This window comes from Nothoprocta perdicaria, unplaced genomic scaffold (assembly GCF_003342845.1).
Source record: "Nothoprocta perdicaria isolate Ctin4 unplaced genomic scaffold, notPer1 scaffold_132, whole genome shotgun sequence".
NCBI classification, from domain to species: domain Eukaryota; kingdom Metazoa; phylum Chordata; class Aves; order Tinamiformes; family Tinamidae; genus Nothoprocta; species Nothoprocta perdicaria.
Genome location: NW_020454450.1, coordinates 1214829 through 1230034, shown reverse-complemented (window position 1 = coordinate 1230034; position 15206 = coordinate 1214829). Strand labels below are relative to the sequence as shown.

At 52.0% G+C, this 15206-nt stretch overlaps 1 protein-coding gene across 1 annotated transcript in view; it reads left to right on the top strand.

Annotated features, from left to right (window-relative positions):
• The window catches only part of LOC112942740 (aryl hydrocarbon receptor-like), a 16060-nt gene extending 1086 nt beyond the window's left edge, over window positions 1-14974 (top strand). Inside the window, 11 exon segments of the mRNA XM_026033737.1 lie at window positions 11-105; window positions 108-278; window positions 5613-5725; window positions 9445-9534; window positions 10052-10175; window positions 10645-10775; window positions 11471-11673; window positions 11798-11907; window positions 12174-12315; window positions 12904-14551; window positions 14786-14974. Of these exon segments, the coding sequence (XP_025889522.1) occupies window positions 11-105; window positions 108-278; window positions 5613-5725; window positions 9445-9534; window positions 10052-10175; window positions 10645-10775; window positions 11471-11673; window positions 11798-11907; window positions 12174-12315; window positions 12904-14551; window positions 14786-14941 (2983 nt within the window). The 3' untranslated portion in view covers window positions 14942-14974.
• The last annotated feature ends 232 nt before the right edge of the window (window positions 14975-15206 follow it).

Below are 15206 nucleotides of genomic sequence, written 5' to 3'. Positions count from 1 at the left end.
CGCGCGTGAGTGTGCGGGGCGGCGGGAGCGCGGCTCGCGCGGCGGGACCGCGGCTCGCCCGGCTCACGCGGCGCTCTCCCCGGCCCGCAGCGCCACGGGCGGCCCCGGTGACGGCGCCAAGTGGAACCCGTCGAAGCGGCACCGGGAGCGGCTGAACGCGGAGCTGGGGCGGCTGTCGGCGCTGCTGCCCTTCCCGCGGGACGTGCTGGCCGCGCTGGACAAGCTGTCCGTGCTGCGCCTCGCCGTGAGCTACGTGCGCGCCAAGAGCTTCTTCCGCGGTGAGCGGCGGCGGCGCGGGGAGCCGGAGCCCCCCGGCCTCGGGGCGCATCCCAGGGGTGCAGTTGGTTTTACCCCGGTCCCGCCGGGCTGGGAACGCGAGGCGCCGCTGGGCGGTTTCCCCGCGAGGTTCCCCCAGCTGCGCGGCTGGAGGCAGGTTATGGAGCGCGGCTGGAAGGTGTCACGGTGAGAGTGGCCTCTGGGGCGGTGGGGTGGAGAAATGCCCCCTTTAAGCCTCACGACAATGAGTAATTGTGATGCTGCTGCGGTTTATTTTGGAACCTTTCAAAATGCAACGTGTTAAAGACGCCGCGGGGTTCCACCAGGATGCAATGGGTGTAATTCAGGGTTGTAATAAACCCTCGGGAGGAGTGGTTGGACAGCACCAGATTTGCTAGTGTGAAAAAGCAGTGCCATGAAAACGTTGCCTGTAAGCTAAGAGATCCTAGCTCTTTAACTGCACATTACTGAATGTCCTTCCCCTCAGCCCGAGGGAGCGTTTGGGGGATCAGCAGGCAGGAGAAAGCAAAACTAAGGCCTCTGAAGTCCTGTGAGCAGTGCCCTGCGGGAAGGGGTCGGGTGCTGGCTGTTCGGCACCTCTGTTGAGACCCTGAAGCAAAGGAGAGAGGTGGGAGGTCGTGTCGGTGTTCCCGAGGGTCTCTGCCTGGCAAAGCTGCTGGCTCTGCCCGGCGCCAGGGATGCTGTGGGGCAGGAGGCAGTGGCGCAATGCAAGCTTTAGCCTCTGCTGAAACATTAATAATTTAAAATTCTCAGCTTAAAGAACATATAACATGGAGGGGTGACTGCAGTTCCTTAAGATCACAATTTTTGAATGGCTGTTTTATTTTTTCCACAAAAGAGTTGAGTAAGGTAAAGATGGTGAGTGACGTTGCTCAAGAATGACAAGAGCCCTGCATGGTTGTCACCCGTCCCAGCTCCRCTTCTGTCTTCCCCACAACATCCTTCCCTGCCCTCGTGTCTTCCACCTGCTTTGGCTGCCTGCTCTTGCCCGACTGTGTGAGGGACTCCCTGTGAGTCTTCAGCAAATGCTGCAGCAATTGTATGGCTGCAAAATCTGCTTAATCTGAGCACCGAGATGCCCCCTCTCCCTTTGCCATCCCAGCGACTCCCTTCCCTTAAGAACGGTGCTGCTCTGGGATGAATGTGTTGAAGCCACTGCAGGAGACACAAGTAGCTTCTGCCTTTACTTTGGGATAGGGTTAGTCAGTCTTCAGGATAATTGCTCTGGATTTGTGCATGTAAGACCAAGAGCAGACTTCAGCTCAGCATTCCCCTGCCATGGGACATTCTGCAGAGAGACAGTGATGTATATTTTCACTAGCAGCACTTTTGTGTCAGTCAGCAATGTTTTCAGACAATCAAGGAGGGATTTCCAGCAGAGATACTAGTGGAAAAATGTTTGATGGAARCAGTGTAGATTTGCCATTGGCTTGAACATAGCCGCTGTGTGAGTATCTGGAAGGTAACTGAGGGTGTGGGACAGACCAGCTGTCTGCTCCCTGGTTGATACAGTTYAGTGAAGAGCTACTGCACTTGGCARAGGAAAAATAATTGATGGAGTTGGRTGAATCCCATGGGAACACAACTGCCCGCTTGAAAAGCAGATTCCCGAGCAGAGGAACGAGATGTGGCAGAACAAGGTGAGTGGCAGAACAAGAGCAAATCGCAGACTCTTGTAATTGGCAAGAGATTTCTGGAGGTTTTTGATGCAACCCCCCGCTGTGGCACAGCTCTTCTGATGGATAAAACAGCACCGACATGACAAATCAGCAGTACTGGCCTGAAAGAGGAGGACCAGAAGGAGCTGATGTTGGTTCTCAAATCCAGAGTTATATGCAAGCAACACTGCAGAGTGCTTAAAAAGCTGTCTCCTGCTCATCTTTTTTTTYYYYYYTTTTYCYTTTYCYTTTTTTTYYYCTTTTYCYTTTTTTTTTTTTTCCCTCATAACGTGGGTCTCGCCTGGCGCCGGCGCTGGGGCCTGCGCRGTGCCAAAGGAGCACTGGCAGATCAGCCTGGCGCTGCCTGGCGGGCTGCTCCCCTCCAATCCCGCCCCGCTCCTTYGCTTGACRCGCTGCCCGTGCACACAGAGGTCACCGTTCCTTTGGCCTCCCTCGCCCTCCAGAAAACGGCGTGGGACAGAAGGAAAACGCACTAGTTGGCAGCTCTGAAGGAAGGCGAGGGCTGCATTTGGGGGTAGAAAGCCCAGGATGGGTGTCATCTGTGCCGTCTGTCATCACAGAGTTGAGCCAATGGTGGGTTCCTATGGGGTGACAGTGCAATTTATCCAAAAGGCATAATAAAGCCAAGCAGTTTGTACTTATTACATTTAAATATATATATAACATTCAGAAAGTGTTGAGGGTTTGGGACTTTCTTAGAGCAGTTCTTAGATCTCTAAATCTAAGCATTTAGATTCTGTAGTATTGGTATGCAGCTCTGTGKCTGGCCATAATCCCTTAAAGCTCTGGAGAAGCTCAGGACTGAAAACGCTGCACTGGGCTTGGGATTCGGCTGGCAGCAGGTCCAGCTTCAGGCTGAACTGGCTTTGAAGGCACTGGCTCCTCTGGAAGGAGATGAGCTCTGCGGCAGTCGATCAAGCTCGATATTGGATTCTTCAGTTTATTTCTGCTGCAGATGTGGGTTTGGAGGGAATTTGTAAAATTCCTGGAGAGCTCATGGACCAGAAATAAGTGTTTTTGCTATGAAGGGGAAGCAGAGCATGTAGGCACCCAGGCAGTGAAGCTATAGGGTGAACACAGTATCTTCCTTGGTCTTGAGGAGCTGCCTCAGGCTGTGGAGGGTCTCTGCCATCTCTAAGGTGACACTGGGAAACCTCGTACCCAAACACACCAGGTGAGAAGGGGCTCGTGCTGGGAGTGTGCAGGAAGTGTTGAGGTTACGTGTTGGAGAGTGAGAAAAGGATGAGCGTTATGAGGGAGCACCTGCCCACAGGCGCTGCAAGGAGAAGGGAAACCCTGTTCAGGTCTCCAGGAAATCCTCGATGAGTTGAGCCCTCTGCACATGCTTTCACTTGACACAGAGAGTAACGTGCAGTCAGAGCATCCTTGCTTTTATAAGTGCAATTAGATCTTTTAACAGGACATTCATTATTCACCAGACATGGTCACAGAACTTTGTGTCTCTGTACCATTCAGATGAGGGATAAATAATTAATCTACTTGATGAAATTTGTGTCAATGGGGAGCTGTGGCAGGTATTATGAAACAGCGAGTAAAACCATAGCATTTATTATGAATAAGCAAATGGAAAATAATTGATACTGTCTTCTCCAGCTCGCCTTCACACCACTCAGCACAACCAACCTGGGCTCTGCCGCTCAGCCAGGGCCAGTCCAGCTCCCTGCTGACTCAGCTGCCCCTGTCTTCATCAGCTCTTCCCTGTGAGCTTGTGTTATGTGACCCTATCGAAAGCCTTACTAAGGTTTGCTCCCCTTCACATCCCGTATTCTGTCCTGCTGGTGGAATCCGGGGGCTACGTTTGGTCCCGATTCTTCACTCCTTGCTCAAAGGATTGTCCTTGYCCTCCCAGCTGAGGCGGGTCAGGGGCTGCTCCTGCTGGGATGAAGGGTTTGCATCTTGTGTCCTCTTGCTGTGGGTAGAAATCAGTGCTCACACCTCGCCAGGGCTCACAGGGAAGCTCTGTGGCACAACAGTACTGCAAAGGCCTGGCTAAGGGGGCTTAAAGGTCTTTGATACCTGCAGAAGACAAAATTCGCTCAAAGTGCAGCTTCTATCCCAGCCCTGGCAACACATCCTTTCTTCTGGTGCCCTGTGGGAGGCACGGGACGGACCACTTTTCTTCCCTCCCATAAAGGTCCAGCCCAGGTAATGCAGCACTTCCTAGCAAGGATGAAGCCAGCATCCCATCTCCCTGCTGAAAGCTGCTTGTGTGGTGCAAGTGGCTGGTTTGCAAGGCCACTTTTCTGCCAGTAACCCCCAGTTTTTCCCCGTTCCTGCCTTACTTTTCCAGGGCAGAGCCGCAGTGTGGAGGATGCCACCATCAGCTCTCTGGCCGATCTCCGCTCTGTCAGTCAGATCTGCTGCGACAGTTCTGCTGAATTAGCCACCCAAGGGGCTGCGCAGGACTATTTATAGAGAGACAAAGCCAGGGGAGAGCAGGCTGAAGGCCAGTCTGAGATGTCTACAGTGAAGAGCTGGGATCTTTAGCCCTGTTTGGGGTTCCTTGAATGGCTCTGCTTTGGTAAAGGACAGAAAACCTCCTCATACATAGGGGAAATCTGCTTGTATGTGAACAACCTCCTGCCTTAGCAGGGTGTGCGTGTTTCCTGGCTTGGCTCAGGAGCCCGTGGGCCACACAGCCATTTCCACGCAGGGGRCAGGCTCTGGGGTGATTTTTAAGCCTGTGGCTGATGATGACAACGTGTTGCTGCAGGAAGCGCCGAGGAGGAGCCAGGGCGCAGCCGGGAGCACGTGCACGTTGCCCACAGGCGTGTTGCTGGCTTGCTGCTTCCCGGTATCCACCCGAACACAGGACCTGTGCGTGTTCTCTCTGGAGGGGAGCAGAGAACAGAATTTACAGGTGCATCTTGCAGTAAATGAGCAGTGCATTTCCTCATCCATATGCATAGTGCGTAAATCACATTTAGATTGCCTGTGAGCCCAGATATCCGTGTCTCTGCATCCTTCCATGGCTACRTTTTTTCCRTGATTTTTTCTCCTGCTGTGAGCCATGGCTCATCTGAATTTGAGTAAAGCAGTTGTGTTGGTGGACAGAAGTGAAACTTTGTCAGTTAGACTCTGCAGACTATACCCTTCAAGATGGCATGTATCTTACTCAAAAGAGAATGGGATATGGTGCAAGCAGCCAGCTGATATCTGCAAATAAATGCCACGTGCTGCTGATATCTGCAAATAAATGCCACGTGTGGTGACGCCTGCAGAAGAAACAGAGCAGCCCTTGTGCTCCGAGAGATAGTTTGTATGGTTTTGTACCTATGGACTGGCTTGGAGCTACATAGGCCCTTTGGTCCTGGTAAGAAGGGGGATGGGGAATTGAAAATGTGTCCACGTTGGGTCCGAGGATCTCTTGATTGCTACTGCTCAATGATAAGATTTTCCCAGCAAATGAACTAACAGTGTTCTTGGGAGACACTGAGTAAATATGGGATGAAGCAAAAGGTTTCCTCTGGAGCAGCACTACCAAGCATGGGCTGCAGATGCAGCCAGGTTGGTAAGAGGTTCTTCTGGGGACTTCTTAAGAAGTTAAGAGGTTCTTCTGGGGACTTCTTAAACATTACCGCAGTGCTGAATTCCCTTTCTTTTGCTTTGTTGCAGTTGCTCTAAAGAATCAGAGTGCCGAGGAAGCAGAGAGCAGTGGAGGCCACGAGAGCGGACGGGCCGCGGGCTTGGCAGCTGCGGGAGTACCGGAGGGCGAGCTGCTCCTGCAGGTTAATGCTCACATCGCCCTGGCACGCGCTGCCCAGGCAGCTTCCCACTGCCCCCTTTTCAGCTGCGTTGAGTTTTACCTAAAGAGCAGGCTGCTGTGTTAGTAATCACGGGATACTTGGGTGAAATACATGATGGTAGAAGGCGAGAAGTTGTCCAGTGCAATAATTTGTTGATTAATACAGCTTTTTAATGAGGATGTAAAACTCATGTTCTCACTACTCTTGTTCAGTGACTTCAGACTGTCTAACTCATAACGGTTTGATGTAGCAGAGGTTTAAGCCCTCTTCAGATCCYTGGAGAATTTTTTGCTGTTGTTACTTCTCTTTTTTTTTCCCCCCTCTTCTTTCCTGGAGAAAACTTCCACCTACAAATCTTTCAAATATCATAATTCCTCTTCAGTTCACTATGAACTTCGGACCAAAGGGGAACTGCTGTTCCACTTTGTTTACTGTATAAATGGGCCRTATAGGTAACGTGGAAGCCAAGCAGAACACGACATTTTCAGAGTGGTTTTTTCCAAAACTAGGGATGTTATCCAAACACAAAAGAAAGTGGAGAAGAAAACACTGTGGAGTCTTCCTAGTTTTTCAATGATGCTTAACATGTGGAGAGAATAWATAGGCAAGGATGGGCGAGATCCTCAGTCCTACACATAGTGGACGTAGCTGCTCGCAGGGAGCTGTGCAGGCAGCCCTTGCCCTCRCCGCTCCTGCAGCAAGCTGCAGTGGGGAAGAGCTGCGATTCGGCCTTGGCTGTGACTCTCACCAAGGCCACAGGGAACGGCCTCTCGCCCTGTGACTTCCAGGGCTGGAGGAACGTCAACAAGAGAGGGTGAATGTCTCTATGTTATCCCTTCGCGGCAGGGAGCTAAGTGCAGTCTGTCGTATCCTGTAGCCACGAGACGCTAACAGGCGCGTTCACTGAACTGTTTTCTGTGCTCTCCCGAGTATTAGCACAATCCGGGTCACCCTTTTGCAGCCTGGCAGAGGTTTGCCTACATCTGGATGTACAGGACGGCGTGCCAATGCTTCAGGACAGTGAAGTTTGGTGTGGAATGGTCAGACTGTCTTCTTGAGAGCAGGAAAGCACCTTTAGAGTGGCTGACGCGTAAGCAAGACCGAGGACTGGGTCAGTAATCTCTGCCGAGCTACCAAGCAGTATTACCAAGCAGTGCACGGTAACATACACACATTGTGTTTCGCAAGTTACTAAATCCTCCCCTTCATCAGGATCCTTAAGGGAAGTTAGAGCGATGCAAGACGTGCTGGCTGACATGATGGGACAGAAATGCCCTAGAAGCTGCTCAAAGGGTTAAAGCGCATTTGGTGGCACTAATTAACCTCTGCAGCAGATTCCCACACATTCAGACCCACACAGTAAACACAGAGAGTGTTTGTGCCCAGAATGAAGGGGGCAGGGGGAGACAGGGACCTGGACGATGAATTGGAATTGGCAGCCACAATAGCCGGGCTTGGCCGAGAGGACACACTAGGCTCCAATTACTCCTGGTACAGTGGGAAGGGAAGGAATGGGCCCTTCCTGGCCCCTGTGGATTTCCCCTCTGTAGCCCAGGTTAGTGTTACAGGTCTGTTTTTAGCTCTTGGCAGACACAGGACACAGTTTCTGGGGTGAGTGCTGCAGGAGAACCCCTACCCTGCATCCCTGCAAGGACCTCTTGTCCTGATGTGTCTGGTTGGGGGCTGAGGGGCTGCTCCGCCTGCCCTGGCAACTCTTTCAACTGTTCYTCCCTCTAATCTCTATCCGTAAGACACAGAGCTGAGGAAGTGGACATCCCGAAGGATTCGTGATGGCAGGGAGGAGGGGAGTCTTTATCCAAGGACAYGCTCAGGAGAACTGCAGCCTCACCTCAGCCACCTTCTTTTTAATGCAAACTGCTGTGCTAAAGTGGCAGCTTATGCAGACCCCCAACAGCATATTTTAAGCCCAGTTTTGTTAAGCGCGTAGGAATGGGCCCTTCTTGAGGCTGACAGTGGTTCTGAGTCACTCAACTCATTCTTGCTTAGGAATGGCATGCTCCTTGCATGCTGAGTTTGCAGTCTTGGGGCTCTGGAAGATGGAGARGCCACTGAACTGTGAAATATGTAAGTTGTGTAGCATTAAAAATGCATCAGAAACCTCAGATTGGCTGCATTTGCTCTTTTCTGTGGGAAGGGCTTGATGCTTTGAGCCTGCACCGGCRAAGGCACCAGAGTGTTTATTTTATGAAAACAGAGCGTAACATGCAGAGATCGAGTGCAGTGTTTGGGTGGAGGATGTGCATGGATGAGCACACGCCGCAGGACACGGTGCTCGTGTTGCCTAAAGCTCTGCACTAACCACACGGAGGCCCCGGGAGAAGAGGAGTGTGGCTGCGCGCGCCGCTGACGTTCACATCCCTGCCGAGCTCCCCAGCGAACAGCGACGGTTCGGCTTGGTCAGGGGGTGCTGGAGAAGGACGCTCGTGTGCAGAACCAAGGGTTTCTCAGTGTCCAGAGACTGCCAGGGGCCTCCCAAAGCAGGACAGAAACTACCCAACGGAGCTACTAGGGCTCAACATTAAATGAAGCTGGTGTGAAACACTGCTTTCCTTCAAGGTTTCACTCAAGAAGTTTCACTTCCTCCAGAATACCAGAACAGTCCCACTCCTGATTGTGTCCAGTTTCATTCTGCAAGCACCTCTATCATTTTATCTGTCCTTGTAGTATGAGGATAAATACCCGTATCTGCTTCCTGCTCCATCAGTCTGAGTTAGGGTACACTCAAGCAGCGAACGCAGGTAGACGTGTGACCTTAGAGGAAGCCAGCCCCAGGCTCCATCCCTTTGCTTGGCTGGCACAGCTCTGCCAGCACGGGGATTACCGCAGTGTTGTTTGCTGAACGGAGGCCCTTGTTGTCAAATGTGAAAGTAAATTAACACTTTGATATGTTGCTCTGTTCCCAGGTGCTCAGTTACACTGCAGTGTGTTGTGACATTTATATTACTTGAGATCCTGGGAAAACAAGGAAGAAGAATCCCCTTGGTCTCCTCTTTCCATGGGCAATTAAATAGGACATTCAGAATTAAAAGGCCAGTTGCTGAACCCTGTTTGCATCCCAAGTAACTAAGAAGTAACTGCATAACATGGCAGTTCTCACAGGAGAAGAAGGGACTGTCCATCCTATGTTGAACAGATGACTTTTTAGGTCCATATCATGCTGTAAAGAGAAGGTATCCAGCGAAAAAGCATATGGCCTGCCCAGAGTAGGGACAGCAAGAAGGTATAAACTCCTCTCAGGACACCTAAGTCTGTCACCAGAACAAGCCCTTCATTGTAGAAGTTCTGGATCTACTCTCAAATTCACATGAGCTCCATGCACTGCTGCAGTCATCTGCTCTGTGCAGATTGCTCTTCTGTCTCCCTGCAGCAGAAATTAGCTTTTGCTAATTAGATTTTGCAGGCAGAGGCAGAGCTGCCTCCCACTTTGAAGCAGGAAGCAGGGTCAGATGGTGCTGTTATCCATGTGCTTATGATGGAGAAAGACATAAGCAACACCAAGAGTTCCTGTTGCTCAGCTTAGGATTCCTTTTTTTCTCCAGCCAACTGTCAAGCAGTGGATTTGCCCAAGCGAAGCAGCATGGAGGAAAATCTAAGAATAAACCACAGTGTTTGGTTACAGCCCCGTTAGGAAAGGGTGATGTGAACATGGCCTGTAAGTGCTGCCCTTCTCTCTCCCCCAGGCACTCMATGGCTTTGTGCTGGTGGTGACATCGGAAGGACAGATATTTTACTGCTCGCACACGATTCAGGACTACCTGGGATTTCATCAGGTTAGTAGCATGCCTGTGACTTGGGGTAGTGGGTTGGCTCTTGCTTGGTGATGGAGGACAGGCCTAATTTCCTTGCTGGGAGCTCTGCAGAGATAGCAGGATCTCTGTGCATTCTGTGTCCTGGGAAGAAAGCAGGACGTTGATGTCACTGTGATCTCAGAGTATCCTTCCCTTCGTAGGGCTCAGAAATCATCACAGGAGAGGCAAGAGCAGGGGAGCTGCAACATGCACAGATTTTACCCTCCACGGGATTTTGGTGGCTTGGGAATTTAATCTGTGAAGTGTCCTAGCTGCACTGGGACAACAGCAAAGGAAAGAGAAAAATGATTAAATGGAGTCTTTGATATGGGTTTGTGCTCCAACACAGTCATTGAGGGAAAGCAGCCAGGCTAGCAAAGCCTGTTGGTGAAAAAACTCATTTTAGTGAAATGGGCAATTTCATGTTCCCAGCCATGTTCCCAGKGAAAACTAGCGTCTAGGACGAGGCCACGGGATTCATGTGTCTTCTTTCCTCTAGACAGATGTCATGCACCAGAGCGTATTCCAGCTGATCCACCCCGAGGACCAGCAGGAATTCAGGCGCAACCTGCACTGGGTCCTTAGCCCACCCCACGCTCCTGAGCGGGAGCCCTGCTCTGAAGGTAGGTGCAGGTGTCCAGGCTCACACAGGACATCRGCCCCAGTGGAGCTACTCCTGCTCGCCTTCCCCCAGAGGGGAGTTTGTCTTCAACAGGACCCTGCCCTCTGCAAGCAGCAGATATTCAGGTGGTCCCTCCGCATGGGGTAGTCACCATCACAGCCAGGACATGTCCTAATGCACGTTGGCAAAGCCACAATGTGCAGCCACACAGTGGAGATGGTCTTCATGTGGTCTTCATGTGTTCTGCCATGTCCTACGCTACGGAACCCAGATCCCACCAGTTGCTTACACGGGGTCCTGCTCCAGTGGATTTTCTGTTGCTCCTGTGGATTTTCTGTTGCTCCAGGGGATTTTCTGTGGCTGTGCTTTGCAGACTGCTGCAGCTGCCCACACTCTGTCAGTGCTGCTGAAACCTCCAGCCTTTGCTGAGGACCACCYGCCTTTGGCTCCTCTCTTGCTCTCTCTTACAGGGGAGAAGAGTCTTGGCTCTCCTGCCGTCACCTACAAGCCTGACCAGCTKCCTCCAGAAAACTCAGCCTTCCTCRAAAGGAGCTTCGTGTGCCGGTTTCGCTGCCTCCTGGATAACTCATCCGGCTTCCTGGCGAGTACAAGTCTGCACTGCCCCCTCCACAGCAGGATGGGCTTTTCCTTTCCATGCCACCTGCAATGCAAGGGTTGACCTAGAAAGTCCCAGAGCTTTTCTCTGCTGTATATGTCATTTGCCTGCATAAGCAATAAGCCTTTTCCACTGCTCTTCCTATGTTTGGTTTGTATATAGAGCCTCATTGTGCAGGTTTTGATTTGTTTGATTTGTGTGTGTGTTGTGGGTGCAAGTGTGCAAAGAATCAGTGCCAAAAAGCAGTCTGAGATCAAAAGACATCCAACCTGGTGACTTCCTGCTGCAGTGTATCGCTTGTTTCTTATGTCCCTCATGCACAAACCAAACACCCGCTTGGACCACGGCCTTGGCCACCTTGCTGGTGCTCAGGCTGTAGGCTGGTTGTGTGTCCGTGTTCATCTGGGAAGGGGGGAGCTGTGAGCTGAAAGGGAAAACACTCCCGGAGCACAGGAGAGTTGGTCCTACAGTGTTACTGTGTCAGATGGTTTGGGGCACATGAACCTCCTCTCCTTACTGCTGTGGAGATTCACTGCTGCTGCTGGAGGGCTGGTATCCCCTGTGGCTTGTTTGCATCAACTTTCCAGTCAGATGACTCACTCTCCATGCAACTTTCTTCCCTCATTTTCTTTTTTCTACAAAGTTTAATGTGTGATTCTGAACTCTTCTTCTCTTTCAAGGCTTTAAACCTTCAAGGCAGGCTGAAATTCCTTCATGGGCAAAACAAAAGGTCCAAAGACGGGTCTCCATTGCCACCCCAGCTTGCCCTCTTTGCAATCTCCACTCCCCTGCAGCCACCATCTATCCTGGAGATCAGAACCAAGAACACAATCTTTAGGACGAAGCACAAGCTGGACTTCACCCCCTTGGCATGTGATGCCAAGTGAGTAACAAAGCTGATTTCAGAGGGATGTGCTGGGAATCTGTGTGTTTCCTGCACMGTGGTTCATGCATGACACCCATCGAGGCCCTGCCTCTGAGCACGGTGCTTTCTGGCTCTCTTGCAGGGGAAAGGTGGTTTTGGGCTACACTGAGGAAGAACTGCGGATGTGTGGCACTGGTTACCAGTTCATCCACGCTGCTGACATGCTGTATTGTGCAGAGAACCACGTCAGAAGTAAGATCTCCTTCCCTACTCCCGTGTGCTCAGCTCTGAGGTTGATGGGTGGGCTTGGACTACGGTAGCTGTCCTGCAGCTTCTTGCCAGTCGCACGCTCTGCTTCATGCCTTGCCATGATGCTCTCGTTGCTGTGGTGTCTGTCTGTTGGAGGATCCACTTGTTTGTGGAGCTGGAGCCCCGGAAGAGCTGCAGCTCCCAAATCAGCCCCTGACTCATGTGATGTGCTGCACAGGCCTCAGCACAGGTTTGTTCTCTCCTGCCAGTGATGAGAACAGGCGAGAGCGGCCTGACAGTCTTCCGCCTCCTGACGAAGGACAACCGCTGGAAGTGGGTGCAGGCCAATGCCCGGCTCGTCTACAAGAACGGCAAGCCCGAGTACATTATTGCCACACAGAGACCACTCGTGTGAGTGCTGGCTGGGATGGGGGGAATACACATTTGCCTTAGGACACGGTGCTCTGACCGGTGCTGTCCAACCTCACTGCCCTCTGCAAGGCGTCTGCAAGATGCTGATCTTGCTCTGCTACTCCCTCAGGGTGTGGGTGGGAAAGCAGGACTGGGACCTCACACCTGCTGTCAGAAAAATGGATTTTCTGACCTCTCTGGCTCAGCCTGCAGCAGTGCTCTGCTCGTGTTGTTGGTGAAGAGCCTCGTCCATAACAGCTCCCACAACCTGCTGCTCATGTGGGGGCAGAAACAAGAGGGACCTCAAGCATTTCACAGTTGGGTTGGACAGTAACCCAACACCTGTGTCCTAAGGATGACAGCAGCATAGATGAGCAAGGCAAAGGGGTGACTTTTGACCAGCAAAACTCTTTATCCTGGCTTGTATTACAGATGTGTTGGTGTATATTTGTGTGTGTGTGCAGTGCAGTCTGGTAACAGGAAAAAGAAGGCTGGAAAAAGGTTGCTGTGATCACAGTTACCCTTTCCAGGAAACAACTAGCAGTGCGTACACACATTCAGAACCTAATTCTTCTTCCTCCTGTGCAGAGATGAAGAGGGAGGAGAACACCTCAGGAAACGGTCCATGCATCTTCCCTTCACGTTTGCTACAGGAGAGGCACTCTTGTACCAAACTACTCACACTCTCCCAGGCTTCCCTGACTCCATCCAGAGCAGAGAGAAGAACAAGTCCAAGAAGACGAGCCACAGCAATGGAGGGTGCTCCCAGAAGGATAACACTGACCCCAATTCTCTACTCGGTGCCATAATGCAACAGGACGAGGCCATGTACATCTCCCAGCCAGCTCCCACGCACAGTCACTGCTCCAGCAGTAGTTTCCTGAACCACTTGGGAGATATGTCCTTATGGGTTGCACAGAGAGAGCCCTGGAGCATAATCACTGCCCCAGTTTCCTCAGGGAAAAGCAACTTCAAGCAGGAACTGACAGATTTGCAGGAGAAGGACCCTCTCTTGGCCACCCTGGACTCGCTCTTGATTAGCAGTGATGAGAGCTGTTCCAACAGTGACCTGTCCAGTGCTCTGGAGAGCCTTGGTTTAAATGCCAAAGACCTGGAACTCCTGCTGTTGGATGAGAAAATGGTGGTGGTTGATATGGACCTTGATTACTCCTTGTCCCTCAGCAACTTCCTAACCAACAATGAGATTCTCTCCTACATCCAGGAGTCTCTAATGAACAAGTATGAGGGGGGACAACAGGTCAGGTCTTTTCTGGACACAACCCAGAGCCTGAATGAAGGCTTCACTCCGTACCAGGCCCATGGGGAGGACAAGGACCCTCAGTACCTTTCCCAACAAACGCAGCAACCTGGAGTTTCCCAGGGCCAGGCAGCTGCTCCACCCTGGGAATGGCCCCTCCACACCACTCTGGGGCAGCCTTCCCCATTGCTGCTGAAGCCACCAGAGGAAGAGGAAGAGCAGGCTGCGGGCTTGCAGTGGAAGCCAGCTGCAGAACAGGGCTTGCTCCACTTCTTCCAGCTCACGCAGGGCACTCAGTGGGCTGGAGCTCCCACTTTGGGTCTGCAGGGCTCCCCCATGGGAGCCCCACACACGCAGGAGCCACACGGGGCTCAACAGCTGGAGAGTGAATTCCCAGGTACGCTTGTCATGCAGGAAGATGYTCTTCAGCCCCCTTCCATTCACAGTCCGGGCTCAGGATGTTCGGGATTGCAAGGCCAGCTGAAACACAAGGCCAACCAGCAAGTGCTGATGAACAGGGTGTGTGGCCACAACCCCACTGCCTCTCCACACCTCGTCCCTGGTGGCAGCAGCCCAGGGCAGGACTATGTTTCCTCACTCCTGGGACCCCCAACTCAGCCTGACTTCTGTGGTGTTGACCGAGACTTGAACCCCCAGTGCCAGGGCTGCTCGGGTCCAGTGCATGGGCCCAGCACGTCAACAACACACATCAACCTCAACAGATTGTCCAGCATGGACGCTGTGGGCAGCAGGGGCTCCCAGGAAGAGGTGGTTCCATACTCTGTTTTTTCCCCTCCTTCCTCATACCGGCTTATCTCCAAGAAGCCTGTTGGCTTATCTCCTGTTACCTCAGCATCCCACCACTCTTTCCAGAGCTCGGCTGCAGAGCACTTTGGGAGYGCTGGCAGGCCACTGGAGACTCCCACGAACTCCTATGGGACGTACACCTCCTTGCTGAGCCAGGAGAGCGGGCACAAAGTAAGGACCTCATTCTGCTCGTGAGCTCACTGTTTTCTTTGGCAGCATTTCTTGGGGGTGTTAGCATGGGAAAGGCACATGTCACCTGGCTGTTAGACAGCAATCACCTTGCCTGGTCATAGCAGCTGAGCAGGCTGCTTCCTCCTTGACAGCATCCAGACAAATCAATAGCAGCAAAATATTGCCCCCAAAAAAGCCTAAATACATTTTTTTTTCCTTTCTCTCTTCTCTTAGCCTGAGAACAGCTGTATTCTGTCCAACGGTTATGGGGGACTTTCTGGAGACTTCCTGGTGCCGAGGGGGAGATCTGCTACCTCCAACAAGCTGCACTCCTGCACGGAAGTGCTTCCAGATCACCATCATACATCCAACAGTGCCTTTTTCCTTTAGGAGAAGCAGAATAGATGCAACAGAACAGGGCCTCCCAGGGGCACGGGTGCTTGGAGTCAGCCAGCACGTGCAGATCTTTGTGCAACCATCTTGTAATGGCTTAGATTTGGCCACATTTGGCCCATTTCAGGACCGCAAGTTTCAGGGCTTATTTTTCATGGGTTCTCCTGTTCTACCCTGACCCCTTTGTTCTTGTTTCCCCAGCAGCAATGTTGTCAGCCCTTTTTGTCTATGCATCTTGCAGCAGGAGAGTCAGCTCCGAAGT